This window comes from Zalophus californianus, chromosome 8 (genome assembly GCF_009762305.2).
Source record: "Zalophus californianus isolate mZalCal1 chromosome 8, mZalCal1.pri.v2, whole genome shotgun sequence".
NCBI lineage: Eukaryota > Metazoa > Chordata > Mammalia > Carnivora > Otariidae > Zalophus > Zalophus californianus.
The window spans coordinates 75,982,076-76,002,555 of NC_045602.1; the positions used below are offsets into that span (position 1 = coordinate 75,982,076).

General features: G+C 36.7%; 1 protein-coding gene across 2 annotated transcripts in view; it reads left to right on the top strand.

The window, feature by feature from the left end:
• Window positions 1–20,480, top strand: part of LRPPRC (leucine rich pentatricopeptide repeat containing) — a 104,044-nt gene that overhangs the window by 1,625 nt on the left and 81,939 nt on the right. For both annotated transcript variants that reach the window (XM_027621411.1, XM_027621412.1), the window contains exons 2-11: window positions 11,705–11,904; window positions 13,265–13,387; window positions 16,030–16,151; window positions 16,256–16,314; window positions 16,990–17,076; window positions 17,703–17,829; window positions 18,187–18,331; window positions 18,619–18,764; window positions 19,012–19,117; window positions 19,199–19,306. In XM_027621411.1, coding sequence (XP_027477212.1) covers window positions 11,705–11,904; window positions 13,265–13,387; window positions 16,030–16,151; window positions 16,256–16,314; window positions 16,990–17,076; window positions 17,703–17,829; window positions 18,187–18,331; window positions 18,619–18,764; window positions 19,012–19,117; window positions 19,199–19,306 — 1,223 coding nt within the window. The remainder of the gene's footprint in view (window positions 1–11,704; window positions 11,905–13,264; window positions 13,388–16,029; window positions 16,152–16,255; window positions 16,315–16,989; window positions 17,077–17,702; window positions 17,830–18,186; window positions 18,332–18,618; window positions 18,765–19,011; window positions 19,118–19,198; window positions 19,307–20,480) is intronic.

Sequence of the window (20,480 nt, forward strand, 5' to 3'; positions counted from 1 at the left end):
CCTGGATTCCATTTACTTGCTACATAATCTTACCTAACCTCTGATCCTCAATTTCATGATTTGTAAAGTGGAGGTAACAAGGGCTTTCTCCCTTCTTTGCAAAGCTGATTTCTTGTCATTCAGGATTCAACTTAAATTCTGTTTCTTCAGAGAAGCCTTATCTTGGTACTCAGTCTAAAAACTACCCTATTTTAGTTTAATCATGCTATGTCTGACTTGTCTGATATTAATCTGCTTTTTTTAAAATTTATTTTCTTAGTAGAAAAAGTGAATTGCATAAGAGCAGGACTTTGTCTTGCTCACCACTGTGTGCTCAGCTCATAACAAGCAGTGAAGGAGTAGTGCCTCTTTCTCTTGCACTCTTAACAGTCCTTTTATGCAGTTTCCTGTCCCACAGCCTGCAAGCCTGCCCAGATCTTTCCCACCTGAAAAACAAACCCTTTCCTAGAACTCTGCATGTATCTCTAGATGCTTACCAGATTCCCTTCCCCTGTCCCTATTCCTGTCTCCTTTACTTCCTCACTTGGTGTTCACTCTTCCACCCACTGCAATCACACTACTGGCAAAAACCATCGTTGTTTTATTTATTAATTTTTTATTGTACGTGTGTATATATATACATATATATATATATTTTTAAGTACGTTTTACATTCAGCGTGGTGCCCAACACGGGGCTTGAACTCGCAACTCAGATCAAGACCTGAACTGAGATCGAGAGTCAGTTGCTTAACTGACTGAGCCACCCAGGCGCCCCTATTTTATATTTTTAAATTACAAAACTCATGTTCCTTGAGGAGCAATTGCAAAATACAGAGGGAATAGCAATAAATTAAAAATCATCCTTAGGTGTCTTGCTGGCTCAGTGGGTGGAGTGTGTGGCTCTTGATCTCAGAGCTATGAGTTCGAGCCCCACTTTGGGTGTAGAGATTATTTAAAAATAAAATATTGGGGCACCTGGGTGGCTCAGTCATTAAGTGTCTGCCTTCGGCTCAGGTCATGATCTCAGTCCTGGGATCGAGCCCTGCATCAGGCTCTCTGCTCAGCGGGGAGGCCTGCTTCTCCCTCTCCCACTACCCCTGCTGGTGTTCCCTCTCCCGCTGTGTGTCTCTCTGTCAAATAAATAAAATCTTTAAAATAAAATAAAATAAAATCTTAGATAAATAAAACAAAAAATTACTATTCTATCACCCAGAGAAAGCCATTGAGATATATGTGTCCTTTGTGTGTGGATATTTGTGTGTGTGTATGTGTATAATTATGTATGTATAGATGAAAGTTTATTTCATTTAATTTTTCTAAGGGACCTCTTAATTACCAAATCCACTTTTAAGGCCTGGACCTCTGGCATGTTATTCTGTCTATTTCTCCCTTCATGAGACCCTTTGCTTGGCATTGATGACACCAGTCTTTCATGATTCCCTTCTCTTTGGGATTTTTCTCATGTGCTTTGTTGCTTCCTTTTTCTTCTGTTCATTTCTTAAATGCTGATGTGTTAGGGGGAGTTTGTCTTTAGTTCATTATGGGTGAGTTCATCCATTTTCAAGGCATCAGCCCCTTCCTATCTGATAATGGCATTATTTCTCTTTCTGGTTATAGACCATTTACTAGACATCTCCACTGGTTGAACTACAGGTGCTTCAAACCCATCACATCTCAGATTGGACTCATCTTTCCTCTCAAGTCTGTTCCTTGTGTGTTCCCTGTTTTAGTAAATGCTGCCATTTCTGTCTGCTTCCTAGAGATTTCTCATTCTTATTTCATTGACACCTCCCTGACCTGACTCACCTCCTATGTATTGATTACACAAATGATTAGGTTCTGCTAGATTTACTCCATCTGGAATGAATCCCCTCTTCTTCCTCCAACCCTCATGTTATTCCCTAGTCTCCTTGAGACTGCCATACCTTCATGTCAATTCGATACTGTGATGGCTTGCATTAGTTCCAGGATAAGGTGCTTCATGAACTGGAGATGCCTGTGGAATCTCACTTCTTATGAGTTCCTTTCCTTGGCATCCTGTGTTCTAGCTGTACCAAACTACTTCTGAGTCCTCTATACCAGGGATTTTTAATGAGCATAAGAAATCCTTGGGGATGCTGTCAAAATGTAGATTCTGATTTTGTAGGTCTAGGCAGGGGAACTGAGATTCTGCATTTCTAACAAGCCCCCAGATGGTAAAGGTACTATTGGTCCAAGGCTCTGAGGGGCCATGTTGCACATCTCTTTGCCTTTGAATGTGGTGTTCACTCTTAGGATGTGTCGCCCCTTCCCCCTACTCACGTGTTCCTTTTCTCTGTTAAATCTTGATTGCTTTTCCCATTTGACCACTCCTCTTTTGTGCTTTCTCTCAGATCCTGAATCACTAAGCATCCATTAGCATGATTACATGTGTACCAAACAGCACTCCAGACCTGGCTGTAAGTTCCTTGAAGGCAGTGATTTTTTGTCTTATTCTTTTTGCCTCGCCTGGTGTCTGACTGTGGCACATAGTAGGTGTCAAATATTTTTTGAGTAGATCAGTGAAAGTCTTAGACGTTGAGGAAGGAATATTGTGACATGCAAAGACATTTGAAGGGATATTTAATCCATGCCTGTGGTGTAGTGAACCTCCACAAATTCCACCCCAATCTTGATTTCCAGGAATGTCCTGTGAAAGACAGATGAGCATTATTGAGTGAAATTTTGGAATTTATTAATTTGTTTTCAAAATTGAAACACCAGAAAGTATATACTTCTATATCCTTTAGTCTTGCTCCTCATTTCCCATTTCAGGACTTTTTTCTTTTTTTTAAGCAAATTTTTCTTTAAAACCAGCTCTTCCCTTATCCTCTGTGGGGAGTTTAAAGGGCAAACACTGTTGCTTTCCCCCAGACTTTTTTTCCTAACACTTCTGGATCAGAAGCTACTTATATTTTCTTGTGAGAGTTTTTAGACTTCTGTGCTTCAGAAGAAAGATAAGCTTTGAATTAAATCTGTTTGGAAGTGGATCTAGATTGATGTTTGGCTTAAGGATGAAGAGCACATACTGCCCTGTGACAGAATGATGTGATTTCTATGGTTGGAGGGAAAGAAAACTTTCCCTTGTTTTTTTCTTACTAAGAAAAAAAATCTCAGCAAATATTGAGAGTCTGCCTGGGTCCTTTGGAGGTAACGATTCAGCTCTGGTTTCTGTGTGTATAAATTTATCAGTTACAGAGGACTACGATAGGCACATGTACGACTCCTGTATGCTGTTCATAAAAGGAATGTAATACTGTGGTTTTTCAGAGAGAAGAGCAGTCACATTTCTTTGTGGTAGGGACTCACTTGAGTTTAAGAGGACATATGGTAATGAGTAGTCAGAGTGTTCCAGAGAAGAAGAAGAGCATGGAGAGACTTGGAGACCATACTTTCATCCTGTGTGTCTACATGGGGTTGGGTGTAGTGGCAGTTGATACTGCAAAGGCCAGGTGATTCCTTCTAGCTATTAAGGTTGATTGGAAGTTGGTCAGCCATTGGAGGGTTTTGAGAAGTACAAGTCTTGACAAAGTTTACACAGACTGTAGGAGAGATAGAGGCTGGGGATGGAAAGACCAATAGGAACAGATTTATACTACAGATGAGGGCTAATAGGACCTCAGATAGGTGATGCAGAAAACAAAAACACTCCCTTTTCTTCTTGAGAGGGAGTGAACAGAAGGTTGGTCATCATGTTGGCAGAATAGATTTGGAGATGAGGATAAATAGTAGTACCTTCAGATTAGATCTTTACCATTTTCAAGTTGTTTGTATGAATACATCACACATGTATTTCATCTTCTGTGGGTTGACATCACAAATTAGGAAACGAGCTTAGAAGAGTGAAGTAATTTCTCTGGGATCTCCAGTTGGGGATTTAACTATAGACACTGATGCCCAGTTTTGAAGTGTTTTGAATATATTATGCTTTAGGTATTGAAGGGATTACTTAAGGACATAAAGACATTTTTTAAAAAGGTGATATGAGACATTATAAATTTAGGAATTAAAGACTGTCACAAGTAAGTAAGCACATAAGATCTGAGAATGTGAACTCTGGAAGGGATCTTTAGAGTAAATCCTGTCCATCCCACTCTCGTTTTATAGATTCTAAAGAGTCTTGTTCCATATCACATCATAGGTCCCAACCTGGGTAACTGTTTATCACTTTCTGCCAAAGCTGAGACAAAGGAGACATACCTATGGACTGGAAGAGTCTGAGATGGAGAGGATATCTGGATAGGTGGAAAGGAACTGGTGTTTGAAGGCAGGAGACGTTTAAGTGTAGAAGAGTTGCCAAGTGGCTTTTTTAGTCTAAGATTTTGTGACTTACCATAAAGCATTAAGCTGTGTTCGGGGGGCAGCTTAACTGGACAAGACTTTTTGGAGAATTGAGGTCTTTTGAAATAGTTGAGTGAGGAAGTTCATTGAGACAGCTTTGCAAAAGATTTTTTAAAAGATCACTCAGCAGACACTTATTGAGTGCCTTCTATAGTAAGAGCTATTTATTGAGCACTGTTGGTTAGGAATCTCATATATTTTTTTCTTAAGTGATCTTTACAAGGTAGGTATTTTTCTTCAGATAAAAGAACTAATGCTTAGAAAGACCAGATACTTTTACCAGAGTCACATAGTTGTTAAATAAGCATAGCTTAGATTTGAATAGCTCTTTAAAAATAAGTCTTGTGCTTTCTGCTAACACATTTTTAAAAAATTTTTTTATTGTTATGTTAATCACCATACATTATTACATCATTTGTTTTTGATGTAGTGTTCCATGATTCATTGTTTGTCTGCTAATATATTTTTAAAAGAAGAAGATGCTCTAGGAAATGTGCAGTTAATATTTATTATGCTCACTTTGCCAGGTCCTCTATGTACACTTTCTGTGTTGCTCAGACTTTGGGCATTTGTGTACTGCCCTCAGATTTTTTTGTCCAATCTGAGTACTACTGAAACTGTTATTTATATTTAACGTTTTTCTTAACATTGGTTTTAGATTTAAACTGACGTTATTATAACTTAATTTTATCTTAAGCAAAAATATTAGTAAAATAAAGAGCTTGATGTGATAGTTATTTTTAAATATTAATGAGAATAGATAAAACTACTGAAATGAAAAATTTTTGTTTAAATACTACCTAAAACCATCTTGCCTAGCAGAAGGGTGATATTTTTGGAAACACTGCAGTATCTCAGTTAATCTTTGTGAGGTAAATACTGTTAACTCCCAGATTTTACAGGTTTAGAGTTGCAGTAACTCGGCCACGTCACACATCTTATAAATGGCACAGCCTGAAGTCAGGTTGGTCTGTAGGACTCAGGCTCATGGTCTTAAAGCTCAGAGCTCCTGTGTTTCTGTCATGGAGCCTTCTGTTTTTGTCTCTGAGATTGTGCTTGTCAAGTGTTCATGAAGATGATGCATAATAGAGTAGGATGTATAGGGAGGATTAAGTAAGCATCTCTAGGGCACTTTTACATGAAATTTTTGAATTAACAAACTGTACTGGTGAGACTTGTTGCTTGGAATTTGCAGTTACATTGGCTGAGGGCCTTGGTGATAGGTGTTTCTTTCCCATCTCCACCACCCACTCTGATATAAGCTTCCCTCAGCCTTAAAACTATTAACTACTGCAGTAGTTTCCTCAGTGGTATCTCTGTCTTAATTCTTGCTGCCCTCTAATTTATTCTTCACCCCCGAGCTAGACTAATCTTTCCAAAACAGAAATAGATCATGCCACAACCCCTGCTTATAAATCGTCAGTAGGGATCTGATACAGTTCTATACCTTGAATAAAATCTGTACCGCACATAAAATCCAGACTCTTTATTGTCCCAATCCTTCATGACCTAGCCCACTCACTAGCCCAGTCTTCCTCTTCAGCCTCTTCCCATCTGTGTCGCTCATTGCTTGGCCTGCTGACTCTTCTGGCTTGCTTGGAATACTCCCCCTCTGTCGTGTACGGCTGCTGCTTTTCATCCTCAGCTAAAAAATTAGTGGAGACTTTCCATTGTCTAGTCTGACCCTCCCAGTCCAGGTTTAATTAAGACCTAACCCTAACCCTGTGTGGCTCAGTTGGTTAAGCGTCTGACTCTTGATTTCGGCTCAGGTCATGGTCCCAGGATCTTGGGATCAAGCCCCAAGACATGCTCTGTGGGGAGTCTGATTGAGATTCTTTCCCTCTCCCTCTGACATCCTCCCTACCCCCCACCCGCATGCATGTGTATGTTCTCTCTCTGTCTCTCTCTCTCAAATAAATAAATCTTAAAAAAATAAAAGGCATTATTGGGGTGCCTGGCTGGCTCAGTCAGAGCATACAACACTTGATCTCAGGGTTGTGAGTTAAAGTCTCACACTGGGCGTGGAGCATACTTTAAATAAATAAAAGGAGGCATTATCTTTTTGAATTTTTAACATGTTAAAACTTAAGTGGAATCGGTATATGTATACAACGTTTTAAAAAGAATTACATACTGTGACCATGTTGGGTTTATTCCAGGCGTGCGAAGCTGACCCAACATTTGAAAATCAGTCCTTGTAATCACACATATCGACAGGCTAAAGAAAACTCAAGTGGAATAGTTAAAATGAGAGATGGGTGAGAACATGAGATAAGGTTGAGATCCCCATTGCCTACAAAATAAGCTGGGAGAACAGCTTTATGGACATCAGTCTTGTATTTTATGGACATGTCAAAAAATCCAGATGCCTTACTTATCAGCCATTGTTGGCTTTCCATTCTCTAGTCTTACCCTCCCAGTCCAGGTTTAATTTTTATCACTTCCATTGTGAACCCCCTATTGCAGCCAGGTTAGTTTCCTTGATGCCTTTCTGCCACGTTGAGCTCGTTTCAGGAGACTACCCAGCTACAGATCCGGGACCTGCCCTCCTGTCTATTCTAGCTTTTACTGTGACTTTGGGCAAGTTGCTTCAGTTTTCTTATCAATAAAATGAAGATTATGGTAATAATTTTTTGTTGCCTAGCATGTGTCATTAAATGCATAATAAACATCAATTACTGGTTATACCTATTCTATCACATATCTGTATCCTCTTTTCTTTTTTTTTAAATTCTGGCACCTCCAAAGTGTTAGATGCTAGAGTGACTCATAGTAGCAACGAAGATAACATGGAAGGGAGAGTCTGAGAACATGTGTGATTAGTTTGGCGTACATTTGAAGTTAAAAAAGAACGACTAATACTTCAATAAAAAGTTTATTTGAAAAACTAATCACCAAGAATGCCCAAAACATACAAAGAACTCTTAAAACTCAACAATAAAAAAACTTAAAAAAAAAAGGAAAAGAAAAAGGAAGATGTAATGGTCCAATTGAAAAATGAACAGAAGGTCTGGACAGTTCACCACGAAAGACATGAAGGAGGCAAATAAGCCTATGAAAAGATAGTTTAACATCATATGTCATTAGGGAGTTGCAGATTAAAACAATTAAATACCACTACATACCTGTTAGAATGACTGACATCCAAAACACCTGCAGCACCAAATGCTGGTGAGGATGTGGGGCTCTAGGGAGCTCTCGAGTCATTGCTGGTGGGAACGCAGAGTGGTACAGCCATTTTGGAAGACAGTAAGGCGGTATCTTACAAAGCTAAATAAACATTAGCTTACCGTATAATACAATGGAGTCTAGGAGTCACACTCCTAGATGTTTACCTAAATGAATCGAAATTTTACGTCCATGCAAAAGTCTGCACACACATTTCTTTAGATGCTTTATTCAGATTTGCCCAAATTGGAAGCAGCCAGTATGTCTATCCTTCCTTCAGTAGGTGAATGGATAAACAAATGATGGTAAACCTATGAAATGGAATATTATTCAGCACTAAAAAGAAATGTGTTATCAAGTCACAAAAGGACATGGAGGAACCTTAAATGTATTTTGCCAGGTGGAAGAAGCCAGTCTGAAAAAGTCTCCATGCTGTGTGAGTCCAACTATAAGCCATTTTGGAAAAGGCAAAACTATAGAGGAGGAGAAGGGTGGTTGCTAGGGGTTTAGGAGGATGGGGGAAGGGATGAATAGGCGGAGCACAGGGCATTTTTAGGGCAGTGAAACTATTCTGTGACTACTGTAATGCTTGTCATACATTTGTCAAAAACCCATAGGTATGTACATACACAGAGTGAACCCAGTTGTACAGGCTGTAATGTATCATGATTGGTTCATCATTTGTAACACATGTACCACAGTAATGCAAGATATAAATAGGGGAAACTGTGGAGGGAGAAGAGGATATACAGGAACTCTGTACTCACTGCACAGTTTTTCTGTAAACCTAAAAACGCCTAGAAAAAGTAGAATATTAGAAAAAGTACAGGCTTAAGAGGGGAGTCCCATGGAAGCCTGCTTATAATCTGGACTGTGTGCCTTTTTGAAATATGGACATTCAAATATAAAATCATTATTTTTTTGCACTGAAGAGTCAATAACCGCCACCATTTAAAAAAAAAAAAAAAAACAACGCTGAGCAAAACAGTGCCAGATTTTGTCAGAGAAAGTTAAAGGGTAATCTGAATATCAGTGGTGAGTGCCAGAGTCTCAGGAGGGAACCTAAGATGTTTAACTCAGAAATGCAAAGGAGCCATTTCTGACACATTGATGAAATGATAATAATTTTCCACAATAATAATTGATATGTGGTTATATCAGTTTTGGTCATCAGAATTTGGAGGCAGTGCCTTCTGTCTTAATGCAAGTCTGATGGCTATAGGTGCCTGCGCTACATGGACTCACCTTCACCCCTGGACTTCCTATTTACTTTCTGTCGCAACATACTTACTGTTCCAGGCATGAAGTTCTTATTTCCTACTGGGTGTGTTTCTGTGAAATTGAAAAATAAATTTTGGGCCAAATAATAAATGTAGAAAACACTGCTGTGTACGGAAGCACTGGAGACTTCTTTTGAAGATTGAAGAATTCTTTGGTTAAATATGTAACCCTTCCCTCACTGTAGTTCATTCTGTGGTGGACTCATAGTTCAGCTTATCTAATTAAAGTTGAGTATACTTGTGTGGAGACTTAGCCTCGTTAAAAATTTGTGAGAGAGGGGGGCGCCTGGGTGGCTCAGTCGTTAGGCGTCTGCCTTCGGCTCGGGTCGTGATCTCGGGGCCCTGGGATCGAGCCCCACATCGGGCTCTCCGCTCGGCGGGGAGCCTGCTTCTCCCTCTCCCACTCCCCTGCTTGTGTTCCCTCTCTCGCTGTGTCTCTCTCTGTCAAAAAATAAATAAAATGTTAAAAAAAAAAAAATTTGTGAGAGAAATCAGCTTTAAAATGTTCAGAATAATAATCTGGTTTATTAACATCTGTGTCTTCTGTCTGAATTTTGTATTAGAGCTTATATTTTAAAACTGCATTTTAGCAAAGGTTTTATTTTTGTGCTTTTTTCACAGCTTACAAGATATGGGTTGTGTAAAAAAGATCTTGGCAAATATACTTCACTACAATTTTGAAGTTTCTTTTTCTTTTTTAAACATTTTTTATTTTTTAGTAATCTCTACACCCAGTATGGGGCTTGAACTCAAAACCCCGAGATCAAAAGTTGCATGCACTGCCAACTCAGCCAGCCAGGCACCTACAGTTTTGAAATTTCTATATTAATCAATTTTCGTTGTTAAACAATACTATTTATTGAACACTCACCTGAACTTCATATGTTCTGGATGATTTAAAATAATGTTATTTTGTGTTTGCCTATCACGGGCATAGTTTAGTGACAACTGATCCTAGACAGATATATAGCCAGAGAAAACCTTTGAAAATAAAGGATAAATATGTAGGCGTGGTACATATTTCTGTGGTTTGTAGGTAGTTAGAATTTAATTAATTCAGCTTATTTAACAAACTAATCAATTGGCCATCTATAATGTGCTGATCATTAGGTTTGTAAAGGTAAGAAGACTTTGTCTTACCTAATTAGTATCCTGATTTTTTTCCATTTCCAATTTGTTTACATAGGTAGAATCACTGAAGGCCAGAGTGTTTGTGATTTGTCCCAGATCACAGTAGTAGAGTTTCTAGTCTAGTATCAAGTTACTACCTCTGTATTTTACATAATCTTGTGATGAAACTTTTGGTGTAGCTTTCTTTAATGTAATATCACATACTTAATTATTCAATTTGTGACTGGTTTTCCAGGTTGGTAACATAGGTTAGGAAACCAACAGTTTGTTTGTTTGTTTATTTATTTATTTATTTGTCAGAGAGAGAGCACAAGCAGGGGAAGCTGCAGGCAGAGGGAGAAGCAGGCTCCCCGCTGAGCAAGGAGCCTGATGTGGGACTTGATCCCAGGACCCCATGACCTGAGCCAAAGGCAGCTGCTTAACCAACTGAGCCACCCAGGCGTCCCTATTTATTTATTTATTTTTGAAAAGATATTATTTATTTGAGAGAGAGGGGGAGAGCACGAGCAGGGCGGGGGAGGGGAGAGGAGCAGAGGGAGAGGGAGAAACAGACCCTGCAGGGCGGGGAGCCCCAATGGGGGGGACGGGGCAGCTCCATCCCAGGACCCCAGGATCTTGATCTGGAGATCTTGATCTGAGCGGAAGGCTGAAGCTTAACTGACTGAGCCACCCAAGCACTCCAACAGTTTTATTTTTAAACTCACTTAAATATTTTTTTGGTAATTGTGGTAAAGATGTGCATATGTAAGAAAAATGGGATTATCATTCTGAAGGCATCCCTGGATTAGTATTTTTACATCACACTTTGTTAAGATGTGCTCTGTATATATTTAGTTATACTTACTGGCAGCTATTGGGGAAGTTTTAAGATATTTTGGGGTAAGTGTATAAATCTTTGTACATTAGAAATTTTGTGTTAGGGCGCCTGGGTGGCTCAGTTGGTTAAGCGTCTGCCTTCAGCTCAGGTCATGATCCCAGGGTCCTGGCATCCAGTCCTGCATTGGGCTCCCTCCTCAGCAGGGAGCCTGCTTCTCCCCCTCCACGAAAATAAATAAAGTCTTTAAAAAAATTTTTTGTGTGTGTTAGAAAGTAGTGTTTGAATACAGAGTAAGTGTAAATTCAAAGATTTATGACACAGGGTTATCTCACACATAAAGATTATTTTTAAGTTTGATATTTGTAAATCAGATACAGCCTGTATTTATATAGTATGGAATACCTCTGACTTCATGTTTTAGAGCGTTTGGCTAACATGTTAGTCTCTGTTAAAATACTGAATGGTTTGGGGCGCCTAGGTGGCTCAGTCGTTACGCATCTGCCTTCGGCTCTGATCATGATCCCGTGGGATCGAGCCCCACATCGGGCACCCTGCTCCACGGGAAGCCTGCTTCTCCTGCTCCCACTCCCCTTGCTTGTGTTCCCGCTCTTGCAGTGTCTTTCTGTCAAATAAATAAATAAAATCTTTAAAAAAAGTAAAAAAAATACTGAATGGTTTAAAAGCTGTTTGCTCTTTATAAACACACATGTACTAGTCTGACCTTACCCAGTTGACAAACTTTTTTTTTTTACTTTCTGAAAATTAATGATGTTTAATACCAGAAATACAGTTTTTTTTTTTATTTTCTAAAAGATTTTATTTATTTATTTGACAGAAAGAGAACACAAGCAGGGGGAGTGGCAGGGAGAGGGAGAAGCAGGCTCCCCACTGAGCAAGGTACCTGACCCTTGCTTAAGAAGAGAACTTATATAGGAAGAGTTAATTACCAGTTGGGTTTCATTTTATAGAGGGCTGCTGAACCAAGCCAGGCTATATGCCGTTGCTGTTGAGAAAAAAAATTATCTTCAAGAGGAGCCTGCTTCTTCTCATAGAAGGAATGCCAGTCATTTTGACTGGGCTCTAACGAGACTGGATAATTCTGTCCGAAGAACTGGCCGCATCCCAAAGACTCTTCTACAAAAAGTCTTTGACACTACCTGTCACTCAGGTATTTGAAATTTTTCTGTATCAAAAGTTGAATGTCTTAATAAATATTTGTTTGGGGGCAAGCTCACTGTGGAACACATTATTTGATGTTTTTAATTTTGTTATTTTTTAAATTTTTTTTTAAATTTTGTTATTTTTGTTGATCATCACGATTTTATGTTACGATTGTGATCTTTCCAACTCATCAGGGCAAAGTTTTGAGTAAAACATTTTCTTGTAGATGTTTATTTCAAAATCGGCAAATAAAAATGGGTCTTTTTGCTTTCCCCAGTTTATAAGAGAGTCACTTTCAGTGGTATATTGTCTTGGAAGTTACTGTTTTTCTTACCTTCCATTGTATAGTGTCAGCTTTCTCTAAGATACTTACATATGATAGATTTCCAGAAAGACTGGTAATCGTTATTTCCCTTTCATTTTCACGTAGTTTTACAATCTATTTGAGTCACTTACTCTGATAATCCAGTAGAAGCTTATGGGCCCTCTTATCCACCCCCCCCACAAGCCCACCTGCAAACATGCACATAATTTTGCATGTAGTTACAGAACATACACCAGCTTCCTAAAGTCCATCTGGATTTCATTCACATTAAGAAGCTGTGGGATCTAATGATGAGGGATATCAAAATAAGTATTATAATTATGTGCATTTAAAGGCTATCGTATCATTTCCTCTTTCTGATTTATTCAGCTGTGTGACCATTAGCATGGTTACATTTAGAACATTTTTATTACCTCAAAAAAAATCTCCAAACCCTTAGCCATTATTCCCCAACCCCTCATCCCTACCAGCCTTAGGCAACTGCTAGTGTACTTTCTGGCCTTGCAGATTTGCTTATTTTGGATACTTTATATAAATTTGAAATCATACAGTAAGTGGTTTATTTTTGGTTTTGTTTGGTTTGAAAGTCAGCTTTCAAAGACATGTAGATACATGGAAAAAGGGCGAAGGAAGTTACTGTTTTGTAATTGATTGTAAACCTAAATTTGGTATTCATGGGTTTTAGTTGGACTGCGTTGTACTATTTTCATAAGATATTAAGCTTAGCTTTTGAATTGCAGTAAGCACTGTTTATAAATTAAGTTCTGAGTATTTTTGTATGGTATAGAGTCTTGCAGATTACATAGATTCATAACCTTAGCTTCCTTAAGAAAACAAACTAATTTTAAAAACATAACTTTTAGTAACATTGTAAATGATACTTGTAGATTTGGGTAGGGTTTTTTCCAGCTTGTGGGTACTTTTAGTACTATCTTAGTGAGGGAGGAGATTTTTTAATATTTCCGGATTTTGGTTTACGTTTTGATACTTATCTGTATGATATTGCTACTGTGTTAAATGTTACCTGTTACTTTTTTCGTAGGTAGCCCAGGTGGTAATCAAGCCTTGCTTCTCCTGCGCAGCTGTGGTTCTCTCTTGCCTGAACTGCAGGTCTCCGAGAGAACAGAATTTGCTCATAGGATATGGGACAAACTTCAGAAATTGGGTATGATTGTTTAAAAATATGATGTGTATATGTAAAAGATGGAGATATTTTTTTCTTTTGATAAATAATAATTTCTTTACATAAATGTTCTAATTCCATCTTATGGAAGAGCTACTTGGTAATATTTATTTGGTGAGTTATAGTGACATCTAGGGGCATTAAAGAAAAAAATAATTTACTAATGTAGCATTGTGTGTCAACTATACTCAAATGAAAAAAAGAAATAATTTTCGTAACAATTATTACTTTTTACGGTAAGTTAAAAAAGAACAAAATAAAAAGGCATTTGGTTTGTCAAAGTTAAGAATGCCCATACCATTTGACCAAGCAGTTCCATTTGTTAGAATATAAGATATACTCAAATGTACAAAAGGATATCCTTTATTGTAGCTTGTTTGTAGCAGTAAGAAATTGGACCAACTCCAATGTCTCTCACTAGGATTGGTTAAATAAATTATGGAGGGTTCATGAAATGGAATACTGTGCAACTGTTAAAAAAAGTGAAGGCGTTCTTCTATACTAATGTGGCTGTTCTCCACAAAATTAAGGTGCAGAATGGTACATACAGTATGCTACCATTTTGAAGAAAAATGTTTATATCTGTATATGCATACAATATTAAAATATTTCTGGAAGGATAATAAATACTACATACAATTTTTACTCTGTACCTTTTTATGCTTTTAGAATTTTGAACTGTGAACATAGTATCTCATCAGAAAATAACATAATTTAAAAGACCATTAGATAAGATTCAATGTTCAACCTGATTTTTTAAAAATCTTAACAAAGAGGGGCACCTGGGTGCCTCAGTCTGTTGAGTATCTGACTCTTGATCTCAGCTCAGGTCCTGTCCCGGGGTTGTGAGTTCAAGCCCCACACCGGGCTCTATGCTGTCCATGGAGCCTACTTAAAAAATTAAAAAAAAAAAGTCTTAACAAAGAACAGAAGGATGCTTCTTTAACATGTTAAAATTTAAAGCCAACAACTAATATGTGTAATGGCAATGAAATAAGATGAGAAGCAATACTAGAAATTACTGTTTTTTAGATGATGTGCTTATTTACCTGTAAAATCCCAGAAAATCAACTTACAATAAAGTAGTAGGAAATATTAAATGTTCAAGAATCTATAACCTTTCCTAGTTAGAAAGCAAAATGCATAAAGGATCTAAGTTTAGTCACAAATATGTAAAATGTCTAGGAATATCCTTCAAGAAACATGTCATGTTGCACCTCTATGGAAAAATCTGTGAACACAGCCTCACTTCAGTTTTGAATTCATCTAGAAATAATTTTGATGACAAGTTTATTTTTAAAAATTTTTAAAAGAATGCATGAATATTTGACTTAAGAATGGGAAAGAGTTTTCTCAGTAAAAGAGCAGCGGAAAAGTTAAAGAATTGATTTCATAAAAAGAAATTTCTACATGTCAGTGAGTCATGTAATTTAAAAACACGTTGAATTGGGAGAAATATTTGCGAAATATATGTACTTTCCTTCGGCTTTAGAGCTGTAGCCAACCATTATTAGAGTTCAGTTTGAACTGATGATTTTTTAGAAGTTTTCAGACACTGTATGGTAACCATGTTGTGTAATCGCTTTGCAGATGCTGAATTGCACATGGTTCCCCTTAAAGCCCTTTATAAGCTATTACAATGGTTAACAGATTGGGCACTCAGGGCAGACCATCTACATTCACATCTGTGGTCACTTGCAAAGCCATGTTGCCTTGGACAAGTGGAAGAGTCAGTTTTCCTCATCTATAAGATGGGGATAAGAGGAAGTGTCTCAAAGCTGTTGTGAGGAGGAACTGGGACTCTAGACGCAGAGCACTTAGCACAGTTCCTGGAACATAGTAAGCACTCTACATGTCTACTAAGATAAGATAAATATGAATTTAATAGAGGTCTCTGCTGTCTAGAATCTCAAACTGACACCAGATCCTGACCACAGGCCTGTGGTGCTACAGGCAGTTAAGATATGAAATTTAATTCATGCAAATTTAGTAAAACATATTAGCACTAGATTGGTACGTGACCCTAATGTCATCAGTGGGTAGAGGAAGGCTGAATGGTAACCTTGATTGATGTGGCCTTAGGCAAGATGGACCCAGAAAGAAAACAAAGGGCTTTGGAATAGGGGTAAATTAACAGCAGACTAGTTATAGTGTTCAGCAACTGGAGATGGAGCCTTCGAAGAAACACTTTGAGTAAATGAGCGAAGTTGCTAGTACCACCCTAACTGTATAAAACAGCTAGTCACAGTCCATCTTAGTGTGTCTGTACTGTGGCAAGGACTGCCTTCTATCAAAAAATCTTTCAGTCACTTTAAATACAGAGGTATTGTCAACATTTTCCAACAAGAAGGGAATACTATGCTTTATAAGTAGGCGACCTCTTAACATCTGAATAAGCAGTTAACTTGTAACTGTACAGTAATTCAGTTAATTACGGTCTTAAATGCTTAGCTTGCTCTGTTCTGACAGGATTTCAATATAGATGGGTCTAAGTATGGGGTGAAATGCTGAAGTGATCATTTTATCCTTTTTGTTTGTTAAATTTAAGTACCCATATTTTAATTGTGATAAAGGATATGATTTTAGGTGCTTTTCTAAAAATTTGATTTAAATTTTATTTGTAGGTACTGTGTATGACGTAAGTCACTACAATGCTTTACTTAAAGTCTATCTTCAAAATGAACATAAATTTTCACCAACTGACTTCTTGGCAAAAATGGAGGAAGCAAACATTCAACCAAATCGAGTAGGTAGTTGCTGACGTAAATGTTCATTGGTTACATCATTGTTTTTTTAATCCCAGGAAAAAAATCGTATTTAAAAAATATTAACTGTCCATTTCATTGACAGGTGACATACCAGAGGTTGATTGCTGCTTATTGTAATGTGGGGGATATTGAAGGTGCCAGGTATGGAGCTCTATAAATGTATGTTTAAGCAAACACGTTGTAAGTCTCGTAAGCCTAGGATATTTTTTTTTCTTTTTTAAAGTTTCTTCTTAGTAAGGGACATTACTTCAGAAGTATTTTAATCTAGCAGATTTGGTAATATGACTTAGATAAAATGTAAAATTGTGTAAGAAGAGAAAGACAAGTGAATCTTGCTATTTTAATTAAGAATTTGATTTATTGGAGCAGAGGTATAAAGTTGGGGCTTTAGTCTTTGTAAATTGATACTTCCTCAAGGAAATGTTCTTAGCCATTTAAATTGTATTCATTTATAAAACTGGCAATATTCTATCTTGCTGAGTCATATAAAATCAGTTGTGACATTTTATTTTTTTGTGTAAAATTTATTGCTACTTTTGGATGGAGGTTTTAGGAAATAAAGGGATAAATTGAAATGTATAATTCATTTTTCATTAAATGGATTTTATTAAACTATGCTTTTTAAGGTTGATTAGTAGTATAGAAGAAATAAGCAGGTTTTAAAAACTTAACCTGCTATTTTTACCAAGAGTAGTTCAAGATATATAATTTGATATAACAAATAGTTTCAGGGAGTGAGATTTTATGTATATATGTTGTAAAAAGTGGTTTTGATGTATATTTCCAAGGAGTATTTTCATTTCTCTTTTGTTGCAGCAAGATTCTTGGATTTATGAAAACCAAGGATCTGCCAGTCACGGAGGCAGTTTTCAGTGCCCTTGTTACGGGGCATGCAAGAGCTGGGTAATGTTCAACCTAAGGTTTTATTCTCAAGCAAGGTTGGAATTAGAGAAATTGTAGAAGATTCTTAACCCATGTTTATCTGTCCCCCTCAAAAATTCTGAGTGTGTGAGATAGAACATGCAACTTTTAAATAACTTAAATGTATCTGTTTCATACAACTTTGACTTGAAAATTCTGAACTTTAAAAATTGGGCCCGATCCAAAGTAACTGACTTTGTAAAAGTCTTTTAACTGCTCTCCTGATGCCCGTGGAAAACAATTTCAGTTTTGAAGAGTAATTTCCTAAATGTTATTCTTCCCTAGAAAGGTAAATTTGAGTCCGAGCATACTTGATAGAAGAGGACATGTTAATTTAAGGTCTATGTGATTATTATGCAATTTGGTTTTTTTTTTTTTGGAAAATTTACGTGTCATAATTTGAGATGTTTATTATTTTTGTTATTTCAGAGACCTATAACCATGTTAGTATAGTTGCCCTTTTCTAATGTCCTTTGCTAATTGTTCTAAATGATTCATAAGAATTTTTAATTTTAATAAGAATAGGGTAATACATTTTAGGTTGAATGATAATATTACAGTGGGCATTGTTGTTGTAATCTATTCTCTTTTCTTTGAATAATTTCCAGAGATATAGAGAATGCAGAAAATATTCTCACAGTGATGAAAGATGCTGGAATTGAGCCTGGTCCAGACACATACTTAGCATTATTGAATGCGTATGCTGAAAAGGGTGACATTGACCGTGTTAAGCAGGTATGACTTATGTCATGTAAATAAAAATACTTTAAAATCGTTTGTATAGGAAATAAAATCACTGGTGTAAGCTTATGTTCCATTTTGCATGTAGCAGAAAAGTGTAGTTTATATCTGTTTCAAAGGTATTTCTTGTAGGACCCTAGTATTGAAGGAGAATTTTTATAGTTTGGTACCTTGGTGTTGATATAACAGTTATTGCTGGAATATAATATTTTCTGTTTTATAAAAGAAGTCCTAAACCTTTAGATGGTGTATGTTCCTAATTTTTAAAATCCTGGTATTTTAATTTATTTGGCTTTAGTTAAAAAATACTGGTGTCTAACTTGTTCTTCTAATTTCTGGAACTGCCTACAGACTCTGGAGAAGGTGGAGAAGTCTGATCTTTACTTTATGGACCGTGATTTATTCCAAATTATTTTTAGTTTCAGTAAAGCTGGGTATTCTCAATATGTCCCAGAAATTTTGGAAAAAATTACATACGAAAGAAGATATATTCCAGGTAGTTTTTAAAAATTTATTTTCATGATTTTTCTAAAAATCTGAATTACTGTTCTCTAACAATAGGGGATTATGGTACATGAACATAGGACTCTTATAAAAGTCAGCTTAATAAACTAAACAGCTTGAGTTAATGAACACATGGGAATGTTTTGATTTGGAAGTGTTTGACTATAGGCAGATAGATCCTTTTGGTATTTGCAGTTCATAAGTTTGTCTTTCATAGTGGTTGCAGTATAAAAATATTATTCAGTTTGGTAACAGAAAATGTCTTTGTTCTCTTCCCAGATGCAATGAACCTCATTTTACTTTTAGTCACCGAAAAATTGGAAGATACAGCATTCCAAATTTTATTAGCATGTCCTGTATCGAGGGAAGACAGTCTGAGTGACTTTGGCAGTTTCTTTTTGCGACACTGTGTGACTATGAATACGGTATTCTGTCTGTTTTTACTTTGTAGACAGTGTAATAGTAAAATAAGAGTCTGCAAAATGTAAGAACATATTATGAGATTAGACCAGTTATAAGCATTATGAAAACTTTGTTTCTGTGTGTAAGTTTATTGGGTAAAAAGAGGATGAGAGGTTCAAATTTTTCATCCCCTAAGTGGTAGAATGTTTGCAGAAGGTCAAATGGTAGGATCTTTGTGGATCCAGCTGATGTGGTGCCTTTTTTTCCTAGCCTGCAGAGAAGCTGAAAGACTACTGCAAGAAGTTAAAGGAGTCCCAGATGCACACATCTCCTTTGCAGTTCACACTTCAGAGCGCTTTACTAGCCAATAAAACCGGTACTATATTCTCATCATTAAAACTGACATAAATAAGTTTTGCTGAGGTAGCTGTGTAATATTTTATGGTATCTCTTTCAGATTTGGCAAAAGCTCTGATGAAGGCTCTGAAGGAAGAAGGTTTTCCTGTCAGAACTCATTATTTCTGGCCATTGCTAGCTGGACATCAGAAGAAGAAAGATGTTCAAGGTTAGGTTTTGCCTTTTACAGATTTGTAATGGTTCGGAGATCCAGAGTAAGTTTCTGTACACATCTAGTTGAATTCTTTGGGAAGGCAAACTTATTTCTGAGTAGTGGATCTTCTGAGAAAATAGAATTGATTTAAATCATAGTTAAGAATCAGGTAAGCATTTTTAAAAACACAGTAGATTTCTTTCATCTTAATTTCATTTCTGACTGCATCTCTGATGTTGATATTCAAACTTGTGGGTGTAGTTTTAAGCAGTTCATTATTTTTAAGTTTTTCAAAAAACTCTTTAGTTCTTGATTTTGCATATACCATTTGAAATCAGTTTGTCTAGCCTTATTCCAGATGAAGTTATACATAATCAAGCCATTTTCTTTGTGGACCAGTCTCCTTAACTGAGCCAAGTTACAATAATAGGAAAGACAGCAAAACTTTTATTGTAAAATGAGTGCTTATGACCTGACAGCCTGCTGATTGAAGGACAGAAATGTTCAGTCTTTCAGGTTCTTAAGTACGTTTAAGCATTTAGCATACTTTTCCCTTGTACACATGGGATGCCTATAGGATATGAATAAGAATTGAACAAATATTAAATTTTAGAGTACAGTATCTAATTCTTTGGTTTGCATTATTGGTAATTCAGAAAGAGTAGTCTCAGAAAAAGATGCTTTTAACAGAAGTACTTCCCCCTTGGGGAAACAAAAAATGGTCTTTTTCATTTTATCTCGCAGTATAATGTGCTTTAGAATGAGATGCAGAGTTGTTAGTATGACATTGGGTGACAAACAAAATGCACAAACAACAAAAAAAAGTGCTTTTAGCAGACTTTCATATTGCAATTTTATTTTAAATATATAGTCTTCTGGTCTAAAGGAAATAGTGAAACAAGTATTCCCTAATTGTTTCTGGCTATAAAAGTCTCAAAATCCTTTTTAGAAAAATCTTCGTGAAAACAGTATGCTAGTTGATTAACTCTTTGCATATCCTCCAGTTCTGAAAGCTCCAAGAAGTAACCTTTAACCCAGTATTTTTGAATGAGAGAAAGTTTACATCATTCCATGAAAATCTTTGGGCATATTAGTATTGTCCATCTTTACACAGATAAAATACTTTTGAAAATACCCACTGTTGAAGTATTTGTCTGTTCATCAGGAAAATTTGCTTTCTTCAACCTTA